The sequence below is a fragment of the Leuciscus leuciscus genome (genome assembly GCF_965113295.1).
Source record: "Leuciscus leuciscus genome assembly, chromosome: 9".
NCBI classification, from domain to species: Eukaryota; Metazoa; Chordata; class Actinopteri; order Cypriniformes; family Leuciscidae; genus Leuciscus; species Leuciscus leuciscus.
The window spans coordinates 4155275-4177360 of NC_138733.1; the positions used below are offsets into that span (position 1 = coordinate 4155275).

At 38.7% G+C, this 22086-nt stretch overlaps 1 protein-coding gene across 4 annotated transcripts in view; it reads right to left on the minus strand.

Moving 5' to 3' along the window:
• Positions 1 to 2731: 2731 nt before the first annotated feature.
• gria4a (glutamate receptor, ionotropic, AMPA 4a) overlaps positions 2732 to 22086 on the minus strand; it is a 137328-nt gene continuing 117973 nt past the window's right edge. Inside the window, exons 14-16 of one of the 4 annotated variants that reach the window (XM_082179963.1) lie at positions 14874 to 14988; positions 11209 to 11346; positions 2732 to 3934 (exon numbers count right to left, since the gene is read on the minus strand). In XM_082179963.1, coding sequence (XP_082036089.1) covers positions 3773 to 3934; positions 11209 to 11346; positions 14874 to 14988 — 415 coding nt within the window. In that variant the 3' untranslated portion in view covers positions 2732 to 3772. Of the gene's footprint in view, positions 3935 to 11089; positions 11347 to 14873; positions 14989 to 16306; positions 16422 to 22086 lie in introns of all 4 variants that reach the window. The other 3 variants (XM_082179962.1, XM_082179965.1, XM_082179964.1) reach the window with 3 other exon arrangements.

The following is a 22086-nucleotide window of genomic DNA, read 5'->3' on the forward strand; positions in this document are numbered from 1 at the left end:
AAAGAATATTCTGGTCAGATCCGTGAATGTGTTCCCTGCTCTGATATCAGTGCGATTCAGCTTTCATTCCTAGTATTTGAAGCTCACGGATGTCTGTATATCTAACAAAAGAGTTTGTGTTAGTCCCCATAAAGCCCATGGGATCGGAACCGAGGAGTCTCGGAGAAGGAGACACAGCGTCAGATGAATGGAAATCTCCAGAGCGAACCGGATTTCCCCCCCGATGAAAGGATGTGTGTGTGTTAGTGAGATCTGGCCGTCAGATTTCTCCCTGTCTTTCTTTAATACCATCTGAAGCTCTATTGTGTTGTATAAAGTCTGGATTATACCTCAGTCCACAGGGTCATCTCTTCCTCGCTCTTCTGTTTATGATCCAGGGTTCTTCAGTTGCTCTTTGATGCTTTGAAAATCATTTTTGCTTTAAAAAAAAAAAAAAAAATGTCTAACTGGTCTCGGCTGGTCATTAGCTGGTCCAGCAACAAGACAGCCGGTCATACCAGTTTAAGATGTTAAGACAACTTAATAACTTTAATGGCCAGCTAATGAGTCAGAGCTGATGTGTCGGGCTGGTTGAGATGTACGAACAAACACATCAATGTTTTGAAAGCATCACAGAGTCACGAGACAACCTGCAAATGGTTTACTTTTGCAGACTCTGCATATTAATCTGGTTAAGTAGTAAGTATTTCACCATAGAAAACATTCACGCATACATTTATTGCTAAAGTTATACTGTGATTACCTTATAGTGTGAAGCAACGCTAAAGAAACAGTTCACCGAAATTTCTCATAATTTACTTTTCACAGAGCAAAGAAAGTCATACAGGTTTGTAACGACATGAGGGTGAGCAAGTCAATGTTTTGATGGTTTCTAGCTGGTCTAGGCTGGTTTTTAGCTGGTTATACCAGTTTAAGATGTTCGTGTGTGTGTGTGTGTGTGTGTGTGTGTGTGTGTGTGTGTGTGTGTGTGTGTGTGTGTGTGTGTGTGTGTGTGTGTGTGTGTGTGTGTTTTTTTTTGGGGAGAAAAACAAGTTAATGACCAATGAGTCGATGCTGACATGTCTGGCTGGTTGAGAGGCATGAACAAACACATCAATGTTTTTAAAGTGCAGTTTTTTCTACATTTTGGGGAAGCCAGCCTGAAACTAGTTTCCCTGCAACTCTATCAGCACATTAATCTGGTTTACAAGAAAGTATTTATTTGTAACTAGTGATGCACCAACATTTTTCACTGAAAGTTTTCATTCAGCAGAAAAAAGAAACCAAAACAGATTTCTTTTTTTTCTTTTTCTTTTTTGGTATTTCAACCGAACAAATTTGACGTATTGCTACTCAAGCATTATTTTTGTTGTGGGCATGAAATAGTATTTCGGTCAATGATTTCGGCTGAAACCGACTATTCTTTTTCCTTTTTTTTTTGCCAAATATTTATGATTGCCGAAATGTTGCTGCATTACTAATTTTAACATAGAAAAAATTTCACACATACATTTGTTGATAATGTTACTGTGATAAAGTTAATATACTGTATATCCACTGCCAGGCCAAAACATTTCACTGTTTGGATTTTAATTGGCAAATGCTTAAGAGTCTATGATTGTATCATTATTGCAGTGATTATTATGTTTCTAGCATGTTATATGTTTGGCAACAGCTCTTCTAACCCTAATTAATGGAGTGAGTAGCTTTTCATTTCTTAAACATTACCAGTACCAGCTGAACTCGACTCGACACGCCTCGTATCGGCTCGGCTCGCTTTTCGCTCCGTTTTCCATTACAGATAGTACATCCGCAATAGTACCTGGTCGTCATAGCGACGCCGCAGGAAACTTCCGTGACTTAATCTTCTACTACGCGACACACACCCGCTACCCACACACACAGGACAATGGAGGAAATCGAGTGTATGCTGTTTTTGGATGTTTTTGTTTTTGTTGTTTTTTATTCAGGATACTCCGTCTGGCGCATTCATTGCAATAATGACGCAGTGAAAAGTGACGATTCTCTCTGACCAATCAGCAGTCTGCCGTGTTTTCACGTCACATTTTAGTATCGCCTCAGCTCGCTCAGAACCTCGCCAGAGGTGATACGAAAAAAGGTACCTGGAAGCAGGTACCGTACAGGTACAACTTTTACACGGTGGAAAACCAAACAAAGGCGAGGCGAGGCGAGCTGGTACTGTCCTACTGTGTAGTGGAAAAGCGCTTTCACCTCCGAGTCCAGACCTTAAATTCATTGAAAGTCTTTGGGATGTGCTGGAGGACACTTGAAAATCAAGTTTTTAATGTAGTTTATATGTCTATGTGGTGTTTTTAATATGCTTTAAGACAAACCATGTGTAAATTCATAAGTCCACAGCATTGCTGAGTATTTTCTCCTTAAAACTGCAGTGAACCAAAGACAGTCTCAAACACACGCTTTGAAATCGCTGGTGTTTCTGACGTCACAAACTACTTTGTAACCAATCAGATCAACGTGTGATCGTCAACCAGTGGATCTCTGAGCTGAGTGAGTGAGTGGAGGCGGGGCTCATTTGCATATGCATAGAACCGCACATACTAAATGAGGCAAGGGTGTAGAGTTACATTCATATTTTTTTGTAAACTATACTGTATATTTTGTATTATATACTGTAAGAACTACTGTAGTTGAATCAAACTGTAAATCAGGGTCATATTACATTGACATTTGCTTATTTAATGAATGAAAAGGAAAAAGATGTGACTTTATTGTATAAATGTTCCAGTTTTATTTGAATTGGTGGGTACAAAGAGAAAAACAAAAACGCAAAAACCAAACCAAACACCAAAGGTGAGAATCAGGAGTCGTGTGATCCTGGTGTGCGATGCGGTGCGGCGTTCACACACACACTCGTGTGTTTGTGCGACATGTGAAATGCGTGAACATTCATTAAAAGACAAAGACACGTACACACTGCGTTACATCGATTATCAAAACAACTGTTAACAGAACAGATGCCATGGTCTCACACACGACTGAGCTGCTTTAGTTCAGGTGTCCCTCTATTATATAGATTCTTTTCTGTATATATAATACTGTGTGTTTATAAAAGATCTCTTAATTACAAGTCAGGTCTCCCTATAGTCATTATTGCAATGAATTATTACCTAAGATGCTTTATAAAAGAATCGTGTTCAGCTTTTACTACTGGTCTATTTACATTTCAGTCCAAAAAGAAAAAAGCAAGCGGCTCCCAGTGTCTTCTTGAAGAAATCCCGTCGAGATGATAAAAGATGTTGAACATTGTTGTCCCCCTTCGTGGCTCCTGAGAGAATATCTACATACGGTTTAGTAAATACAGCTAGTGATTGTGGACCATGTCGTAAATATGCCGTTTTGCGCTCAAGTGAGTTAATACATCTAATGCAGGTTTTGCTGATGATGGACGGCGACGAAACACGTAAAGCGCAGCTAATGTCTTTACATTTACAGTTTACTGGTCTTCTACGTGAGTCTTCGGCTCTTATGCGATGATGTTTGTCCTCGAAGTTAGGCTTCAGGATAAGGCATCATGGGTCCTTGATGCGACAGTGTCCAAACGTCCGTATCTATAGCCATCCCGACTCGTTTACAATTGTTGACGTCTTTTTCCACAGGGGTTAAAAGAGTGTGATTTGTTGTGTTTCTTTCCGGGTCTGTCACGTCTGAGTCCTCGCAAGCCGGCGACGGCGTGGTTCTCCCGTGGTTTGCGTGAATCTGAACTTCGGTAGAGGGGTAAGATGGTTTAAGGCACAAGGTGAGTTTTTGGTTTCTATGGGAGGTCGGACACCACGGCGAGGGCGGGGCCATGTCGAAAGGAGGGGCCAGAGCGCATGGCCTTAGGACAGTCTGGCGTCAGGACACGCCCATTTTCCCCCAGGCTGCCCGTGATTGACAAGCGGGCCTTGTTTCTCATGGCTTCCGAGAAGGTGAGCTAGAGAAGGGGGCGGGACGAGAGGCGGAGTCAGTATATGTTGAACTCTATGGGGGAGGGGACACAATAGAGACAGAGCGACACGTGTCATAATCTGAAAACCACGCCCACACCGGGGGGGCAAACCAACCGTCTCCATTGACTTTGTATTGCGTGAAGCTGCCTCCTTGTCATTTCTGACTTGTAACAAAAAACAAAACAATGTCAGAGCCCGTCTACGGAGAGCCTGGCCACTGCCTATTAAGTCCTATTGTACCGAATTTTGGTTGTAGTTCCACCAGAGTTCCACTGGGGGCGATCACCCATGAGTGCAAAATGAATGGGAGTCTATGGTGCTAGACGGCTAAATTTGTCTCTTTCACCCGATTGCTGTTGAGAAATCTCAGATTTGATTGTAGGTTTTACAAGTTCAACATGGGTTATAGGTCGAAAGTTGAATGAACGAGTACTTATGTCCTTTCGATTTCTTACAGGTTGAGTTGTTGTTGCCCATAACATGCTAGCATTCTGCTAATGAACGCTGATTGGTCAGTGAAGGACTGATTACGACCAGAGATACCGCTTGATGGCATCGTGTGTGTGTGTGTGTGTGTGTGTGTGTGTGTGTGTGTGTGTGTGTGTGTGTGTATTTTCGGCGTGGTCTTTTAAAACAACAAAACAAAAACTCTTCTAGCACGTGTGTTTACCTGTGTCAGCTGTGTTGTGTGTTTACCTGTGTCAGCTGTGTTGTGTGTTTACCTGTGTCAGCTGTGTTGTGTGTTTACCTGTGTCAGCTGTGTTGTGTATTTCCCTGTGTCAGCTGTGTTGTGTGTTTACCTGTGTCGGCTGTGTTGTGTGTTTACCTGTGTCAGCTGTGTTGTGTGTTTACCTGTGTCAGCTGTGTTGTGTATTTCCCTGTGTCAGCTGTGTTGTGTGTTTACCTGTGTCAGCTGTGTTGTGTGTTTCCCTGTGTCAGCTGTGTTGTGTGTTTACCTGTGTCAGCTGTGTTGTGTGTTTACCTGTGTCAGCTGTGTTGTGTATTTCCCTGTGTCAGCTGTGTTGTGTGTTTACCTGTGTCAGCTGTGTTGTGTTTATCTGTGTCAGCTGTGTTGTGTTTATCTGTGTCAGCTGTGTTGTGTATTTCCCTGTGTCAGCTGTGTTGTGTGTTTCCCTGTGTCGGCTGTGTTGTGTGTTTACCTGTGTCAGCTGTGTTGTGTATTTCCCTGTGTCAGCTGTGTTGTGTGTTTCCCTGTGTCAGCTGTGTTGTGTGTTTACCTGTGTCAGCTGTGTTGTGTATTTCCCTGTGTCAGCTGTGTTGTGTATTTCCCTGTGTCAGCTGTGTTGTGTGTTTACCTGTGTCAGCTGTGTTGTGTGTTTACCTGTGTCAGCTGTGTTGTGTGTTTCCCTGTGTCAGCTGTGTTGTGTTTACCTGTGTCAGCTGTGTTGTGTGTTTACCTGTGTCAGCTGTGTTGTGTGTTTACCTGTGTCAGCTGTGTTGTGTTTATCTGTGTCAGCTGTGTTGTGTTTATCTGTCAGCTGTGTTGTGTGTTTACCTGTGTCAGCTGTGTTGTGTATTTCCCTGTGTCAGCTGTGTTGTGTGTTTACCTGTGTCAGCTGTGTTGTGTGTTTACCTGTGTCAGCTGTGTTGTGTATTTCCCTGTGTCAGCTGTGTTGTGTGTTTACCTGTGTCAGCTGTGTTGTGTAGTTACCTGTGTCAGCTGTGTTGTGTGTTTACCTGTGTCAGCTGTGTTGTATGTTTACCTGTGTCAGCTGTGTTGTGTGTTTATCTGTGTCAGCTGTGTTGTCGATGCCTCGAGAGAAAAGAAAGTGCAGAGAGCGAAAGCACCAAAGTGACTAAAGGATTGCCGTAAAGCAGTATCTCTGGTCGTACGATGTGTATGACGTCATTGACATTTTAAAAGACTTTTTAAAGCAAATAAGTGACTCTAAAAAAAATCTAAAACCCAGCAATGTGTAATTTCTTTGCATCTCCTTTCGAATACAACATTCAAATTACTAGACAAAAAATTATATCCTGAGAAAAGTGGATTTTGAGAGGTATAGTGCCATAGAGGTATAGTGCCATTCATTCTGCACTCGTCCTGTGAGCGCCCTCCTGTGGAACCAGAGTGGAACTGCAACCAGTTCAGAAGCCGGAAGTTTACTGAGAGTGGAAGTTCTCCCCTTATAAGACATTCTCTGACAATGTCTAAAAGCTGCTATGTGACAAGGCGGGGTCACCGTGATTTTGCCAAGTAAGACATGTTCCTGGATCAACATATTTTGTTATATGAATGTTTATGAATAACATTCATGTCCCAAAATGTAGTCCTTACCCTATCCCTACCCTTAACCCAGGGGCGGTTCTAAGGTCAGTGGATATTCGGGGCGTTAGCCCAAACTAAAATTGGACTATTTTTATTTAAAGGAATTAATTCATTATAAAAGCGATTTAAAGGGATACTCCAACGAAAAATGAAAATTCTGTCATCATATACTCACCCTCATGTTGTTTCAAACCTGTATGAATTTCTTTCTTTTGCTTAACAGAAAGGAAGATATCTAGAAGAATGTGACTAACCAGACAGTTTTAGATACCATTGACTTCCATAGTAGGAAAAATATTTACTATGCAAGTCAATGGTATCTAAAACTGTCTGGTTACTGACATTCTTCTAGATATCTTCCTTTCTGTTCAGCAAAAGAAAGAAATTCATACAGGTTTGAAACAACATGAGGGTGAGAATCTCTTATTTGCATCTTAAGTTTATTGGCAATAATAATGACAGGTTTGCGAAAGTGTAGCTCGCGCAAAACACATCTTCAGCACAGCAACTCATTTAAACGCCTCTGATTGGCCGATACGCTCAACAGACATGTCTGTGATTGGCTACAATGTTCAACGCTGCAAACGCACGTCGTAAGTTCCTTTAATGCAAAGGGAAAAATATAAATAAAATTGTAAAATGCACTTCTCATGATTAGGTAATCGCGGCTGCTGTAATCTTATTCACATTTGTTTTTCTGATTAATTGTTTTGCTCTATGAGAAAGACCAGGTTACAAAATAATCGGGGCTTTACTACACTTACTTGTACTTTTATTTACAGTGATGTTGAAGCACTGGGTCTAAGCCTAAACTTGACATAAACTGTAAACGTGTCCCTCAAATCTGATTGGTTGATTGGAAAGTTGTTCCAGGATCAACAGAGATGTTCATCCAGGAACATGTGATACTTGATGAAATCACGTTCACCGACAAGGTCTACAACAAACAAGCGTAAAAACCCAGAAATACGTTTTTACGTGAGTCTTCGGCTCTTACGCGATGATGTTTGTCCTCGACGTAAGGCATCATGGATCCTTGATGCGCGACAATGTCAAAACGTTCGTATCTATAGCCGTCCCGACTCGTTTACAATGTTTGACGTCTTTTCCGAGGGCTGAAAGAGTGTGATTTGTTGTCGTGCCTGTCACGTCTGAATCCGCGGTAGCGCAAGCCGACTTGTAACAAAAAACAAAACGATGTCTAAAACAAGGTGTGCAGCAAACAAGCTAAAAAACAAAAACTAAAAAAACAGAAATACATTTTTATAAGCTGTCCACCCCAAAAAACGAGCGTTTAAGGACACAAAAGTGGATACAGGCTGGAACAAATGGGTAAATTGTGGGATTCTGATAGGGTTGCCAACTTCAGAAAAGAAAAATGCGGGACAATCGTGGTTCTTTACACGAAAATAAGGGACACTCAAAATATTTGTACTGTATCACACAGTATATGTCATTTTAGGCTCGTATGTGTTTAAAATGTTCTCAGATATAAACACGTTTTGCGTAACCTATTTATGTACAATTTAATTCTAAAACGAATTTTAAGGTCACACAAAAAAAGTCACATTACACACAAACCATAGTTCAAAATAATAGCATTTATCTGAAATAGAACGCTTTTGTAACATTATACACTACATTTTAAAGAAATTAAAGAAAGTAGGCTAATATCATATTTTCCCTCAGGAAGATTTCATGTTTTCTTGCGTTGGATGGATGTTGGACTCATGAACAATAATCACGTTGTTTGAATTCACCAAAACTGATTTGCCGAAATCAAAACCCGGCCGGGCAGTGAAAGGGATTTGCCGTTAGCGCGAGTCCGGAATCTCCGGATCGAACCGGGAGCGACCAGAAAGCAGGATTCTGTTCGCAAATCAAACAATAATTTGTCCCAAAAGAATAATTATTTCTCAATTTAGAGTTTGTTATTCGCATGGTCTGATGCGTGTGAGTGTGGGCTGTGATTGGATGATGCGATGTCGTGATCATTCTCAAGTGTCGTGTTGCTGTCGTAGTCGGTGGTTATCAGTAGCAGTCCATTTAATCGGGACAAGAGAGGTCCCGTACGGGACAAATAAATAAGACCCAAAATACGGGACGTCCCGGCTAATTCGGGACAGTTGGCAACCCTAGATTCTGATATGCACTAAAAATACACTCCGTGTGCAGTAAACATTTTGTCACTGGTAAGTAAAATATCCAAATGTCAGTTTTATATATTATATTTCTGTAAGCTAAGCTATTCTGTTACCGATAACGTTCCCCTCCAGTGGGCGTAAGTTAGTTCTCAGAGTAATAGGACATGTTGCGCTCTCTCTCAATTGCCTGTATCGACTTTTATGTCTTTAAACGCTCGTTATTTTGGGTCGACAGCTTATAAAAACTTATTTCTGTTTTATTTTAGCATGTTTGTTTGTACACCTTGTCACACAGCAGCTTTTAGACATTGTGTTGTTTTTTCTTATAAGTCAGAAATGACAAGGAGGCCATTGCCTAAGTCAATGGAGACGGTTGGATTGTTTTCCGCCGGTGTGGGCGTGGCCTAAATGCGCTCTGTCTTTATATGCAAATGACACAGTGACATCACAACGGAACCACTCGACACATTCACAGCGACAGAACGGAGAGAAGCTCAAGCCCGCCACAAACAAATACAGAAAACATCTCAAAAATGTACAACATAGCTAGACATCTGCATTTCTAACGCAAGCATGCAGCCCTTCGCCCGCTAGTTCTAGGGTTTTAATTTGTACAGTGTCCCGTAACAGTCAACACTTTATACGTTCACACTGCTAATGTTTCATGAGCAGGGGTTTAGAGGTCAGTCTGAAACGTTATTCGGTATCAGTACGGCATTATAGATTGGTTTGCTGATGTCACTAACAACAAAAGAAAGTGAAACGCAACCAAACATCATTAAACCAACAGCCGTTTGATCTATAATGCCCTACTCGTACCAAATAACCCATTGCTAGCAGCAGATCTCAACTGGTTTTGCTGCGAGACTTCACACAGTTCCAGAATAGGTTATTTTTGAACCCTTATATTATGTTCAATTCGATTTTTTTGAGTTGTTTGAGTATGTTTTTTTTTTTTCTTGATATTTTGTCACTTTTCTCTTTTAGGATTATGAACATGCATGCAAAGGTTCCAATCTGATATGTTATAAAAGGTGCGTATGAAATTTATATTACGATTATGATGTTTAATTAATGTTTTTTTGTTTTTTTAAAGGGTTTGATGTATTTTTTCATGTCAGTTTTCTCTAATTTACATTTATGCATTTAGCTTTTATCCAAAGAAATATAACATTGCATTGATGGCGTATATTTTTATCAGCTTTAGGAAAGCACACAGAACACTGAAAAAAATTATTCGTTGAATTTAATAAAAAAAACTTTTATCGTAAGTAGTTGCACACAATTGATTTTAGCTATATTTGAACAAATGCATTAAGTTGAACTTAATCAATTTTAGTAGTAATTGTGTGCAACCACTTACGATCATTTTTTAAAATTATATTCAGAAAAAAAATTTTTTCAGTGAATAAGTGCTTTTCACATTTTACAAAAGTTTAAAAAAATCGTTATAAAACTGTTTATAAAATGTACAGTTTTGTGAAAAAGTTGTCTAATACAGTTTTAAAAAGTCATGTGTTCACATGTTGACGCTTTACTGTTTTCACCTGATTTTATTTTTATGTAGTTTGTGATTTTTGGTGAAATATATTTAATCCAATTAGAGTCAAGTTTCACCCGCACCATAAAAATCGCACTACGGGCCAGATTTACTAAACAGGGCAAATTAGTGTGAAAAAGTGCCGTTGGGAGAGGAAATTTCTGCGTGTGATTTACTAACAAATTGAAGAACTCATTTCCGGATCATTTCCATAAAGACCAACACAATCAAGACAAAGAGCAGAGCAAATTAGCATCTGGTTTAAGACGTGCTTTTTTTTTGGTCGTTAAATAATGGCGTAAACACCAGTAAATTAACTAGCGCAATGTAAATACTCTCCTCCCATAAATCTAGCGTCTGAAAGGGAAACTCCTACAAATGCATATGCAATGAGATCAGCCGCAAAAATAACCCTTCCAGCGCTAATGTTTCACTGCGTGTCTTTAGTAAATCCTGACAGTAGTTTTCAAGAGGGTTTGCGTTGGCGCGAGCTGGTGGTAAATCTGAATTTTGTACATAATGCAAGGGTTAAACCATTTATTGGTTGGAAATTTGCACCAAATTTGCACTTTTTAAAAGATTATGTGGTTAGTTGTTTTTTATTATTTGCATTTAGCATTGCTTTTGTCCATTAAACCCCGCCAGTTGAGAACTGCTGGCCAATAGCAGAGAGCTTTATCTTTAAAGCATCTCTGAATAAGAAGTATAAAAGCAGCATTCCTTTATAAAGTGTTTTAGGGTTGTATGCTAAGACGTTTGGTTTGGTAATCATTTGAGATGCTAATATGTCAGGTTTGTCCATGTGTTTATATATATATATGTGTGTGTGTGTGTGTGTGTGTTTGTCATCTTGTGGCTTTTGTTTTAATGCAGGTGTCTGAAACAGAAAGCCAACAGTGCAAACACCAGCAACTGCAGCCAGGAAGACCAAACCAATGCAATCCCAACATGTCCTAGTCAAGGCAACTCCAGGAAACAAAATGCCATACGAAAGAAAAAACAAACAAAGGAACGACAAGCGACAGAAATGAAAGGATCTCTTTCAGGGGGTAAAACAAACCAAAAGAAGGAACGTAAGTAAAGGAAAAGTTTGTAAACTGAAGGATGGGAAGCGGTCACAACATTAGCGGGACGTCTGCCGAACCCCTGCGACCGTCTGTCCTACCCCTATATCTTTACTGCGTCAGAGCCGTACACGTTGTATCCCTCTCTATAAGTGGCTAAGTTCTGCACACTGTGCGTCGGGCTGGGGGCGGGGCTAAAATTCAGTTCGGCCGATTCCACCTTCAGTTTCTTGGCCTCGGCGCGGGACTTATAGCAAAACTCGACCAGGGCCACCAGCATGGCCAGACCCAGGCCGCCCACCAAGATGTAGAAAACTCCCGCCACGTTGCTCAGGCTCAGCGCCTGCGAGCTCTTGTCCTGGAAACCGGGGAACGAGGGAGAAAAGATGGAGTTAGGGATGCAAGAAGTGGAGAGACGAGAGACTCAAAACACATTTACACATTCAATAACACTTCATTTAAGAGTCATAAGTCTGTGGTTACATTATAGACAGAATTAAATCACGTTTCATTTAGATTTCAAATAAAGTTTTTGGTGGTTTAGCCTTGTTTACTTAGTCTTTTTGTCTATCAGATCAACTTTATTTTCTGCAAAATGTAAAATGCATTGAAAAAAAAAATTTGAATATTCAATATGTGAACTATATATTGATTAAATATCTATATCAAATTATTTAAAGTCCCCCTGTGGTGAAAATCAAGATTTTAATGTAGTTTATAAAAACGGTTAGTTCCAGTCCTTGATTCTGATTGGTCAATATATTCACGATAAAACACGACCGCTTCACCCAACGGTTCTATGTATCACTACATAATCCCTAGCCTGTCAGTTCTGTCAATATAAAAGTCTTCTCTACTGACTGACTCACTCACTCATGAAGACAGTCTTTGTCGCCATCTAATGGTGAAATAATAACTTTATTATTATTATAATAATTGATGTTGCTGTTCACGGGCAGGGACTATTTTTTCCAGCGGAAGGAAGGCTTTTAGTTATTTTACTTAATGAAAGTTGCATTGATACATAATTTTTGGCTTTAATATTTTTATTGCTTACTTATATGTCTATGTGGTGTTTTTAATGTGCTTTAAGACAAACTCATGTGTAAATTCATAAGTCGACAGCATTGCTGAGTATTTTCTCAGTCAGACAGTCTCAAAAACACGCTTTGAAATCGCTGGTGTTTCTGACGTCACAAACTACCTTGTAACCAATCAGATCAACGTGTGATCGTCAACCAGTGGATCTCTGAGCTGAGTGAGTGAGTGGAGGCGGGGCTCATTTGCATATTCATAGAACCGCGAATACTAAATGAGGGTGTCGAGTTACATTCAAGATATTTCAAGGCATGAAGAAGGAAAAAAAAGTTGAAATATGTAATTTTGGTGATCAAAGATGAGTTTTAAGGGATGAAATTATTGACTACAGGGGGACTTTAAATAATATTTTATGAAGAATTAAAATAGATTTTTTGCTTTAAAATTATTTTTAATATTTTTCAACAACGTAATTTTTTATATAATCTGGCTCTGTCTAAGATGGCACGAAATAGCCGTATGAAATGTTCTACAGCCATAATGGGTTTCTACTGACTAACTGAGTGAATAAGTGAATATTATCAGAGTAAAATTGGCCACTGTAGTCCTTCTAATGGTGCATTATTCTCTCTAATTAGCTGTCCATTTTAATGAACTCATCCATTTTACTGTAACAAAGCTGCAAAAAAAAAAAAAAAAAAATGGAACTCTATTATGATGTCATGGAAGTGTACGCAGGGTTCCTACGCAGTTTGGAAAGGTATGGAATTTGATTTGAGTCATTTCCAGTATTGGAAAAGTATGGAAAAAAAGAAAACAGAGTATGGAAAAATATTTCCGCTATATATATTTTTCTTGTTTCCGCCACAGAACAAAAAATACAATAATAATTTTTCTCACAATTCTGACTTTTTTGTGAGTTACAAAGTCAGAATTGAGTGATATAACCTATAAACTAGCTAAAAACAATTATGCAATTACGCAATTCTGACTTTATAACATGTAATTGCGAGAGATTTTTCTTTTGTAATTGAGATTAAAAAATATATATTCATTTTATTCAGTGGCGGAAACAAGCTTTCAAACTATTTAGTTTTATAAAATATAAAATGAATAATTTCTAAAAACAAGCAGAGTGATTTCATGCGAACGTTTAGTGAGGGTTTAATGACTGTTAAACACGACTGAAGCGCACATTTTCATTATGTAGAACGGTTTGTCTTCTCCATAAGCAAGTCTCGTTTGAATGAATGTGCGACTCAAACCAGCAACAGATAAAGGAGTAAACGATCCTTTCACTCAGACTGTACTTTGCTGTTTGGCGGTCGTGCAAACATTACAGTATCAAACTAATGTGTCAGAGGTGAATATATGCAGGTTTAAAAGTGTTTTATTGAAGGAAATCGTATTCCTTTGTTGTTTGACTGACAGCTGTAGGTTTGCTGTATTAGGCTGCTGTCACTTTAAGAGCTAATGCACGGACCCTATTGACTCGCATCCGATTTCTTTCCCAACTGTTTAAGTTCATTTAAGGCGAGACACGGCAGGCAAAAACATTGGGGTTTTTTCTACTGGTCAATTTTGAGATTTTGGGATATTTGTCTTCTTTCAGACTTGTGGTGAAAAAAAGTCAGAAATACACATTTAGGTCTTTATTTCACTACACTTTGTCTGATTGCGTCTGTAGATTTCTCATAAATTCAACAAAAATTGGCGTTAAATCATCATTTAACGTCATAACACACACCGTTAGAAAGCTCTCTCTCTCCTGTACAATGCTGTCGGATCCAAATATGGTCATTTCCTTTTTATCAGCAACCAATCGTGAAAGTAAAGGGGGGATTTAACTCTAAATGCACAATCTCATTGGCTGATGATAAATCTTTAATCTCAAAATGACTTTTCTCTCATTCTCCAAGTCTGAAATCTCCACTTCAGAAGCACCTCTATACACCAAACCTTCCAGTCTTGTACCTAGTTATATTATCAAGACATTTACTGAGGGATTTGTAAATATATTATTCCTAGCCTGATTTATATAACATTTATTCCAAAAAAACATGGCGAAAATATTTTTTTTAAGGCTATTCACAGTATATTCTGATTTACAGGGTAACAAAAGTAGATATCCATAAATCCCTCTGTAATTTTTTCCCCCATCTAATATGTGAACACAATGAACCTGGCTTTATCCAATACTCAGATTTCTTTTTTTTATTTAAATATATGCAAATTAGCACATATTTAATTAGATAATGCCTAATTTGCATATTTAAACATTAAATTACAGAAAACTTGTAATACATTTTTTTCTCATTGTAATGTAGGTAATCAACTGGGAAAGTTTCATGGTGATATCTGCTAGTTACAAATTATGCCCTATTCACCTGTAGTGTCTCGCCTTAAGACAAAATAATATGTCAAAAATATAAGAAATATAATGATATATAATTTCGATATATTGCACAGCTCTTAGGTTTCTTCTCTTTATGTGAGTGCTTGTTATCACGTTGAGAAAACCAATGATGATAAAAACACAAGAAAATATTTACAGATGATTGCACTATGTTTGAACCATTCATGTTGAATATGGTCTGGAAGTTCGGAAATTTGATTTGGGGAAAAGTATGGAATTTTGAATTTGAAACTGTGTAGGAACCCTGTGTATGACATCATAGTGCAGCATTCTGTGGCTGTTTGAACTGTGATGTCACAATGTTTCATTCTACAGATTCTCAGGCAGTTCCATCTTCAGAACATCTAAAAAAACCAAACAAATCTGCTGTATGATGTCTTTCAGAGCTGCGGTTTTCAGGTTTTGTTGCAGTTTTCCATCCAGGAACTGACCTTACTTCCCGAGTCCTTGGGTCCACACTCGCCCTTATCGTACCACCATTTATTTTTGAGTTTGTCTAGCACTCCTGCTTCACTCAGTTTCAACACCGCCAGGTTTACCGGCGTTCTTCTCAGAGAGAATAACATAAATAACATCATAGACCATGTTATTTTATGTTATTAGATTACAACACATCTTGGCACACAGTAGCACAGGAAGTGATGAAGCCGAGGTCCCATCGAGTACACGTGTGTGAGAGCTCGTACGGGGCCGTGTGGAGCCACAGACGTATGGATGGGATCTCGCTCCATCGCTTCGGGCAACAGACACATACTGCCCTGATTTCATTATCAAAACACAGACAATTACTGTTAATACAGAACTATTGGCACACTACACACACCCCGGAGCACAGTGTGTGTGTGTCTTACAGATGTGTGAGCAGAACAGTCCAGAGTCCACATCAGAAAAAATGAAAATATTAAAGATTCTGTTTATGATGAAAAAAATTAATAAGAAAATGAAAAGAAATCACACTGATAATGTGACTTTTCAACATCAAGTTTTCTGAAATTATTATTTTTTTTTTATGTAACTTTTGTCTCATGATTATTCTGATTCGTATCATTTTAAAATTGTATTTAATCCAATTCAAATTGTCAACTTTACAATTTTTTTTTTTATATATATATATGTATGTATATGTGTGTGTTATTTTATTTTTATTTTGTTTATTTTCTACATATTTTTTCAATGTAGCTTTTTTAACTTTACTGAAATAGTTGTACTGTTATTATAACTTGAATAATTTATCATTAAAATACAATTACTGAAAAAATATAAAATGAATATAAATCACTCTAATCACGTAACACTTGACCATCAAGTTTTCTGAAATTATTTTTTTCAAATTTAAGTTTTAAAATGTAAATTTTTCATCTAACTTTTGACTCTTTGTCATTCTGATTTGTGTATTTTTTTGTAATTGTTTCATCAACTTCAATACGTGTGTGTGGGTGTGTGTGCATATATACATATACACTGTATACATATACATATATACTGTATATATATATATATAATTTTGTTTTATGTTCAGCTTATTTTCCATATATTTTTCATTAATTTATTTGAATCATTTATGCATATAAAATTATAAATCAATGCATAAACAAAATAATTTCCACTAGCATTCTCAGACTTTTGGACTCTACCTACAAAAAACAAACGTCTTCATCTATTAGTTTCTGTGCAGTTTCAGCCCTCATTTGCTGGAATACACGAATCTTTTGGCAAATATTTCTGTTTTGCCAGTAATTGCTTTCTTTTCCAGTCCGAGTCTCCTGTGGGACGTTTGTTGTGGTTGCTGGTGTCAGGGCAGATGTCTCTGTTGCGTCACATGGTTTTCTCTTTACCACTCCTCTGCGTGTCATTGGTGGCTAACCTTCGAGTCCCCGCCCCCGCTGCCACATTCGCCCTTGTCGTACCACCATTTATTTTTCAATTTGTCCAACAGCCCCTGTTCATTCAGCTTTAACACGGCCAGGTTTACGGCATTTCTTCAACAAACCATAAACATCACGTGAGAGCGGGCCGCAGGCAGCCCGGGTTAGACGAACACAAAACAAACAGAAAACAAGAGAGGAAATAAGAGAGGCTCGTGGAAGGCAGCTGTTGTTAATGAGGACTTTTGTGGGATGTCTCTCTCTCTCTCTCTCTCTCTCGCTCTCATTTTATTCCACACAACTCTGGTTGTAATATCAATCATAAGCAAATGGAGGACGAGAGCTGGCCACATTTTTCATAATTTTTAAAAGCCCATTATGTGTCCGTCTGCTGCCGGAGCAAATTACTCACTAATATATCATAACTAAACCAGCGAGCACTGAGGAAATCTGTCAGTCCAGCCGTCCATCCATCCATCTTTTTGTCTGTCCATTCATCCCTCCATCTAACAATCTATCCCTCCATCTAACAATCCATCCCTCCATCCCTCCATCTAAAAATCCATCCATCCATCTTTTTGTCTGTCCATTCATCCCTCCATCTAACAATCTATCCCTCCATCTAACAATCCATCCCTCCATCCCTCCATCTAACAATCCATCCCTCCATCTAACAATCCCTCCATCTAACAAGCCATCCCTCCATCTAACAATCCATCCTTCCATCTAACAATCCATCCCTCCATTCCTCCATCTAACAATCCATCCTTCCATCTAACAATCCATCCCTCCATTCCTCCATCTAACAATCCCTCCATCTAACAATCCATCCCTCCATCTAACAATCCATCCCTCCATCTAACAATCCATCCCTCCATCCAACAATCCATCCCCCCATCTAACAATCCATCCCTCCATCCAACAATCCATCCCTCCATCTAACAATCCATCCCTCCATCCAACAATCCATCCCCCCATCTAACAATCCATCCCTCCATCTAACAATCCATCCCTCCATCCAACAATCCATCCCCCCATCTAACAATCCATCCTTCCATCTAACAATCCATCCCTCCATCCAACAATCCATCCCTCCATCTAACAATCCATCCCTCCATCTAACAATCCATCCCTCCATCCAACAATCCATCCCTCCATCTAACAATCCATCCCTCCATCTAACAATCCATCCCTCCATCCAACAATCCATCCCCCCATCTAACAATCCATCCTTCCATCTAACAATCCATCCCTCCATCCAACAATCCATCCCTCCATCCCTCCATCTAACAATCCATCCTTCCATCTAACAATCCATCCAACAATCCATCCCTCCATCCCTCCATCTAAAAATCCATCCCTCCATCTAACAATCCCTCCATCTAACAATCCATCCCTCCATCCCTCCATCTAACAATCCCTCCATCTAACAAGCCATCCCTCCATCTAACAATCCATCCTTTCCATCTAACAATCCATCCCTCCATTCCTCCATCTAACAATCCATCCCTCCATCCCTCCATCTAACAATCCATCCCTCCATCTAACAATCCATCCTTCCATCTAACAATCCATCCCTCCATCCAACAATCCATCCCTCCATCTAACAATCCATCCTTCCATCTAACAATCCATCCCTCCATCCAACAATCCATCCAACAATCCATCCCTCCATCTAACAATCCCTCCATCTAACAATCCATCCCTCCATCTAACAATCCCTCCATCTAACAATCCATCCTTCCATCTAACAATCCATCCCTCCATCTAACAATCCATCCCTCCATCTAACAATCCCTCCATCTAACAATCCATCCCTCCATCCAACAATCCATCCCTCCATTCCTCCATCTAACAATCCATCCCTCCATCTAACAATCCCTCCATCTAACAATCCATCCCTCCATCTAACAATCCAATCCATCCCTCCATCTAACAATCCATCCCTCCATCTAACAATCCATCCCTCCATCTAACAATCCCTCCATCCATCTTTTTGTCTGTCCATTCATCCCTCCATCCATCTATCTGTCCATTTCTCCATCCCTCCATCTGTTTGTCGATCCATCCGTCCATCCATCCCTCCATCCAAAAGTGTTTGTGAGTAAATGGAGGTCATATGTTCATTTTAATCTATTAAAAGACTTTTAAGCAGCAGTGGGACTGTATTTACTCCATCACACACACACACACACACACACACACACACACACACACACACACACACAAAACAGGACGTCCAATAGGTTTCCATGAAGCCCGTCTTACAACTGTGACTTTGCAATGCATTTATTCTCCTGTTTTTCATTAAAGAAAATTGAACAACAGCCAACCATTTGCATACAGAATCAAACCTGACACATAATTCAAGTATAAATGTAGATTGAAGCGAATGAAGAGATCCAGTAGGATGATTTCAGAGGGAATAAACGAGAGAGAGAGAGAGAGAGACGGATGTGAGAGAGACATCCTCAGTGTTTCCATAAGCACGTCGCATTTGATGATGAATTGAGAAACACTGATGATGACATGAAACACTTTATGCCGCACAGTGAGAATTACTAATACTTTAAATTCAACCAATTTTACCACCACAATATGACGTAACTATGATTTGAGAAACAAGGAAAACTGTAGCTTTGAAGCCATAGTGAGCTGATAGACTCATGAAATAGATTGGGATTGTGTATTAAGAAAGTAATTAGTCTCAGTTAAAGATTTCATGTTGACTTTCACTGGTGCAACATAATAGTTCATCATTGTTCTTTAGCATGTTACCATATGAAGACAAAACGTGTTTGCATTGTACACACCGCATGCTTCATATGCTGTGACTGAAACAGCAGGCAGTGTGCAGTATATAAGATGCCGGATTCTCATGCATTGTTTAGCCTTTCAGCCCGTGTGGAGACTCGTACCGCTCGACGTCTTTCATCTGAAACCTCTCCATCTCGTCTGTGTGAACTGAGCATCTCTGGGTGTGACGGCACAGCTTTACAGAAGCACGCTTTTACAAAAGTATATGTTAAAGAGTAACACTTTATAATAATGGTCCGTCATTAGTAAGTAACTATGCAGGAAGTAATGAAGGACTAATGAGTAGTTCTACATTAACACCTCAGCTACTACTATTAACTAATAAAGAAACAAGCTTAACTAATCAGTAAGTAATATAAAATTTAGGAGATTATTCCTTATTAGGTAATCAGTAATTACTTAATGAGATTAGCTTCATTAATAACTATTAACTAACTGACAAATTATAAAGAACATTATCGTCTGTCTGAGACGTAATCAGTCATTATTTTTACTATGAAAACAGTCAAAAAAATACATCACTACTTACTCAAGTGTTAAGGTACTATGCAGGAACTACTAGTGATCTGGACCATTATAAGTGGTCCTAGTCGATATATAGTCCTAAATTCGATATTACTTACTGTTAATATTGTTTCCATATTAGTTAATAGTAGTAGCTAAGGTGTTAATGTAGAACTACTCATTAGTCCTTCATTACTTACTGCATAGTTACTTACTAATGACGGACCATTATTATAAAGTGTTACCTCTTAAAGTGCCCCAATTATGCTTTTTCAGATATGATCTTTCATGTAGTGTGTAATAGAGCTGTTTGTGAATGTAAAAGGTCAAGAGTTTTAAAGATTAAAGTGCAGATTAATGTAGTTTTTGTCTCCTAAAAGAATAAAGTGATTCTGAACTGAAACGAGTCGTCAGTAATTCAGTCTCACTTCCTGTTGAAGATATGTAGGTTTGAAACTAATTAGCATAATGCCAACCTGTGGTCTTGATTGGCTGAACAGCGTCTCTTAGCTCCGCCCTCAAACACTGTAGTGTATCTGAGACTGGAAGAGTTTGGTTTGTGTTGTTCATGTGGAGAAGACGCTGTTTTCTGCAGATTGATGCGGTAAAACCCACGCCATCGTCACTGTTCGTATCACTGTGTGTCAAGAGCTGAGATTCAGATATGATAATGAGCGTTTGCTTTCTGACCAATCAGAGCAGAGCAGCTCTCAGAGAGGCGGGGCTTAGAGAGACTGAATCTTCAAACGAAGCGTTTCAGACACTGAGAGAAAAGAGCTGATGCTGAAATGGATATTATGAGAAAATGAAAGTGTTTCATGACCTTGGATTGTACGGCTATCATACGAGACTCTAAAACAAAATGATTTAAAATAGCATAATAGGGGCACTTTAAAGGATTCGCCTCGGCATATGTGATATTTCATAACTGAGATTCTGTCTATAGGTATCATCCGTTTTAGAGCGACACAAGCACTTACAGATCGCTGTAGATGGAAGGTGTCTGTAATCACTAGCAGCATGTTTATATCTGTCCTGGAGAGCTTAAACGGTTGGGGTCAGAGGTCACAGTGCTGACATTAGTTTGCTGAACTGGCTGATAACAACCTAAGGGGGATATCAAGTACTCTCCTCCGGTCAGTGAAATCCTCTCAGGCAGAACTGAATCTCCACACAGGTCAAACACCGACAGATTAAAACACTCATTGATCATCATTTCAGGTTACATACGTCATAACAGAACATTTCCAATCATTTTCTATTTAAAGACAACATGAAACGCTACACATTTAACTTCCAAAGAGACTATCTAGTGGGAAATAATGCCATATCCATCCGAATTTGATTGGGCCGTTAATTAAAATATTTTTCACGTACACACATTTACTAGTTATATACATTTTCTGCTGTTTATAATAATCATAAATGTTTCTTGATCATCAAATCATCATATTATACTGATTTCTGAAGGATCATGTGACATTGAAGAAAATGCAGCTTTGATCACAAGACTAAAAATTACTACTAATAATAATAATATCGACCCCAAACTTTTGAACGCTAATGTATACAATAGTGTGTACTAATGCATAATATTCATTTATTTTTGGAAGTTAATTCTGATTTCATGTTGTCGTTAAGAAACTTTCATATCCAGAAGATGGTGTGGTGTAAAACGTGCTGGTAGTTTATGCAGAAACAGTAGAACAGACGAAACGTGTGGTTGATGAAGGTGTTAGACAGGCTTGATGAGGAGAAATGAGCAAAAAATGAGACACGTCAGAGAGAAGAGGACTGTGTGAGGGCAACGTTTACCTGAGCGCTGGTTCTGAGGAGTAAAAACAGAATTACACACACACACACACACACACACACACACACACACACACACACACACTCACACACACACACACACACACACTCACACACACACACACACACACACACAGCACTGTCTGTGAGAGCTCAAACTGTGATATCTTGTGGGATACAGGAGCTTTTGTTTAACCAATAAAAAGAAACTTTAATACTTTCTGAGCAAAATAATAAACCTTTATCAGATTTTGTCCTTGTGGTTTAAAGAGGTGATCTCATTTTTCATTATTTCAGTTTCTCCTTGAGATCCATTTATAAATTAATATTTTTCTTTGAAGCAAAACCAGTAATTAAACAGGTTGTTTTTAGATCAGGAATCTTGCTAATAATCTACTTTTTTTGTTTGCTGAACAGACAAAATCATAAAAAGAAATCTTAAAGAGTTTGCATACGTGCTTTTCTGGAGTATCATATTTGATACATCAGGCTTTTATGGCTCATATAGTGAGAATATTATAGTATATTTGTCTGGATAATCAAGTAAATCAAGTTGATTAAGTCCAGTAAGTGTTCATCTTCAAATATCAAAGTTACTCTTACATTTACTTTATAAAAATCAGATTTACCAGCAAAAAGACTCGAG